The sequence below is a fragment of the Cynocephalus volans genome, chromosome 3 (genome assembly GCF_027409185.1).
Source record: "Cynocephalus volans isolate mCynVol1 chromosome 3, mCynVol1.pri, whole genome shotgun sequence".
Taxonomy (NCBI): domain Eukaryota; kingdom Metazoa; phylum Chordata; class Mammalia; order Dermoptera; family Cynocephalidae; genus Cynocephalus; species Cynocephalus volans.
In genome coordinates, this window is record NC_084462.1 from 110,058,543 (window position 1) to 110,062,240 (window position 3,698).

Here is a 3,698-nt window from a genome sequence, read left to right on the forward strand (position 1 = left end):
GGCCCTGGAGAGACCCATGTGGTTAAGAAGGAGCTGGGTAACAGCTCTGCCCAGAGCTTGGGGATGGTTGGCGAGGGGAGAAGAAAGAAGAGAAAGCAGGAGACAGCAAAATTGTGTTGTTGGCCTGCTGGGCACAGAGCTGGAGTCTTGGACGAGGGTCCATGAATAAACAAAACACCAGCCTTCCCACTCTGTGAAGAGACATTTATTCGGTGGCTGGCACCTCCCCCGGTGCAATGCTGGATCCAGCTCCAGAGAAGATGGTGTCGAGAGGGGGCTTGTTCTGCTTCCTGCAATTAGCGGGGCTTCATGGTTTTCTTTATCCAGTGTAGGAAACTTGAGACTTTGGTGCACACTCGGGGAGGCGTCCCATCACTTCGACCATAGGAGACAATGCCTTGGGCCACGTTGTTACACACGAGGGGGCCCCCAGAATCTGCCTGTGAACAGAGGCACGAAGGACTGAGCTGTGCTCCTCCTGGTCTCACCCTCCCCACCACCCCAAGTCCCCTCTCAGAGAAGGCAGACTTGCATAGCCTGCATGCGGGAGATCAGAGGGCAGGACAGGGCAGGTGCTGGGGGCCCCTCAGCTACCAAGCTCGGGCCCTGGGCATTGTTACTGCTTGACCTCACCCAGGGACCAGCCTCTGTCCTCTTCCCCAGGTCCTGGGATCCTCTCCCTGTAAAGGGATGTGGGACCATTGGCTTCTGGCCACTGTTTAAGTACATGAGGCAGGCAAGTAGGGGTGACACCCAGCATAGAGGATGAGCCCCTTTACCACAATGGGTGCCGGCTCCAAGGAGCCACCTGATTATAATTACTGCACCCCCAGGAAGCACAGTTTTCTAATACTTATGACCCGGGGTGGGGCGGAGTGCTACAAATTCGTCCTTCCAGAGAAGCACCATTCACCACAGGCCCCAAGGCAAGCTTGTAGAGACCCTAGTTGCTCCCCAGCTCTGGCTTCCCCCTCTTCTCTTCCCAGACGAAAAGATCACAGCCTTGCGGGTGAAAGAGTCCCTCACTGCTTGGGTCTCTGGTCCCAGATCTTCACCAAACATCCCTCTTTCCAAAGCCAAGCTAGGCAGATGCATAGTCTTACCTTAAAGGTAGCCCTTTTTATCTTGGGGTCCCCCACGCACATCTCAATGGCATTGTTGTAATAATTGGCCATGTGGAACTCGCACTTCTCATCCGCCTGCACCGTCAGCTCCACCTCCTGCAGCGTGTCTGAGAACTTGCCCATCCGGGCTGTCCGCCCCCAGCCGGCCACGCTGCACACCTCCCCTGGCTTCACCCAGGCCTTCCCCCCGGGCAGCCTGAGGGGCCGCACAGCCGCAGTCCGCTTGGCCTTTTTCTCCAGCTGATGGGGAAGAGGCAAGAAAGTCCAGCTCAGCCAACGGCCTCCTGGGCAGACACTGTGATGGGGTTGCACCGGCTTCCCTCTCCTCTGAGGCTCTGGAACTGGCCCAGCAGGAGGGTGGAAAGGAGGGAAGGGACAGCATCACAGTGGGAAGGGCGCTGGACCAAGGAGAACAGCAGTGGGAGGTTGGCCTCACCCGTAGTAACATGATGTCGCTGGAGAAGTTCTTGGGGTTATAGGCTGGGTGAGGGATGGCTCTTCTGACAGCGATGACCTGCTGGGTTTCCTCCTGCTCCTTGATGTTGTGGGCCCCCAGGGTGACATTTATTGAGCTGCAGAAGAGAGCAGAGAGGGAGGTGGAGTCACAGGGGATACAGCCCAGGAGCTGTGAAGAGCAGGTGACAGCTGGGGCAGAGCAGGGCTGCAGCTGAGGGGAAATCGAGGGGGCTGAAGGGCCCCGGACCTGAGTGCCTGTGCTCCTTCTCAGCAGTCAGATGGAATTCTGGAGCACAAGTAATTGCACTAGTGGTTCTCAGGGGTCAGTTACCCCCCAGGAAGACATGTGAAACTGCTTTAGTTTGCATTCTGTGCCAAAGCATGCTCTAGCTCTAAACATGCAGGCTTGACTGCTGTGTCTTCCTTACTTCAGCAATCCCTCCGGCACTAATCTGCCTCTCTCCCCACAAGACATACTTGCCCTCTTTCTTACCTTCTAAGGAGCCCTTCTGGCATATGTGTTCCTTGGGGCCCAGGGAGCTCTTTGGGAAGGGGTTTCTGTGGAGTGGCTGCAGGAGGGTGTGGTCAGATTGCTGTTCCTCACCTTCCCACACAGTGAGCTGCCGTCAGCACGAAGTCTTCTCGTATCAGGAAACCTCCGCACCTCTTCAGAGACTCCTGATCCCAGATCTGAAGGTAGGCCATGTAGGGGCGGGAGTGGGGCTTGGCCTCATGTCCCCCGATGATCTCCCCTGAAGGGAAAGTCTGCTTGCTTGCACCCACGGAATCTGCTACGTGGACACTTGCTTGATGGCTCCAGAACTGCTGGGCCTTCGGGAGCCTAGGATGGCCTGGAGTTGGGAAGGGCCTGGGGGAAGGGGCCTCAACTTCCTTTTCTGGCAAAGGGAAGAACAACAGGCCTTGGTCTCTAAATCTTTCTTCTACACATAGCTGGAAGTGAGCTGCCTTAGAAACAGTGAAATCCCACCAGCTCCTGATGATTCCTCTCCTGACTCTCATTTGTTTCAAGTGAGTTTCTAAGACCCTAATGAGTCCTGTGATGTCTTGAACAATGCTGCTTTCTAATGGCCAGGACTTAAGTTTCGGGATCTAGATATTGTCATATCCTATTTCCTAGGGCCTGATGTGTGACGGGTTTCCAATGCAAGTTTGCTGGCTGTGTGAAGTAATGGCTCCAGTTAGCCTCTGGGTGGGGGTTGGTAGGACAGTGCTGCTGGGATTCTGGAAAGTAGAAGAGTTGGGGTCTAACCACAGTGGCTCATACTTGAAAAGAGGAGGTGCACCAAAGCCCTGGGAAGAAAAGAAGAATCGGAGAAAGAGAGCAAGTGGCTTAGGACTGAGCAAAAGCAAACACAGTGTTCTGAGGACAGTGATTTCACCAGTTCTGGGGTCAGCTGAGCCCTGGGCTTCTCTCCCAAGCAGTCAGTGAGGAAGACACTTGTTTCATTCCAGACACAGAAGCTTTCTCCAGGAGAATTTAATATTTTCTCTTTTCTAGTTTCCCAACCTCTTTGAGGGAAGTCCCACTCCAGATGACAGGGATGGGGCATAGGGAGGGCATAGTACCCACCGATTCTTCTGGAGAACAGCTCCTGTCCTGCCATTCTTGCAGACAGCTTACCCAGCATCATCCTTGGGGGGGTCTGTGGTGGGACTGGAGCTGGTGTTGAGAATGCTGCTGCTAGATAGATGGATCCGGGATGTGCGGAAGGGTCAGGAGACCTGTGCCCACTGTGGGAAGGGGTTGAACTCACCTGCCTGTGCCCTGGGGGGCAGGAAGAAGGCCAAGAGCAGCAGGAGCAGCTGCATCTTCCCAGGAAGGCTGCGCAGGTGGGAGCTGCGGGTGCTTCCTCCTCACTCTCTTTTAGCCCCTAAGAGGGAAGGAGGTGGGATGGGCTCAGTGACCTCATGTTCCTCTCTGGTTTTGTGCTGAACAGAAGTCTTTTTAGGAAAGCCCCCCGCCCCCACTGCCTCTGCCTGATGACGTCTTCTGGGTGCTTGTGTGGGAAGCAGTGACCACATCAGCACCTGCAGCTGATGACTCAGAGTGGACCACCTGTTTCGGACCACAGTAGGAGCCCAAGGGTACGAGGTGGG

At 55.4% G+C, this 3,698-nt stretch overlaps 1 protein-coding gene across 1 annotated transcript; it reads right to left on the bottom strand.

The window, feature by feature from the left end:
- Window positions 1-296: 296 nt before the first annotated feature.
- LOC134372717 (granzyme B-like) lies at window positions 297-3,464 on the bottom strand. Its single transcript, XM_063090112.1, has 5 exons — window positions 3,356-3,464; window positions 2,185-2,332; window positions 1,561-1,696; window positions 1,104-1,364; window positions 297-440 (listed from the first exon to the last, which is right to left on the bottom strand). The coding sequence occupies exons 1-5, from the start codon at window positions 3,408-3,410 to the stop codon at window positions 297-299; spliced, it is 744 nt and encodes a 247-aa protein (XP_062946182.1). The 5' UTR covers window positions 3,411-3,464.
- Between the last annotated feature and the right edge of the window lie 234 nt (window positions 3,465-3,698).

Coding starts and splice junctions, on each gene's coding strand:
- LOC134372717 (XM_063090112.1), bottom strand. CDS start 3,410: ATGCAGCTGCTCCTGCTGCTCTTGGCCTTCTTCCTGCCCCCCAGGGCA. Junction 2,333..3,355: donor GCCCCCCAGGGCACAGGCAG/GTGAGTTCAACC, acceptor CTTTCCCTTCAG/GGGAGATCATCGGGGGACAT. Junction 441..1,103: donor TAAAAAGGGCTACCTTTAAG/GTAAGACTATGC, acceptor CTCTGTTCACAG/GCAGATTCTGGGGGCCCCCT.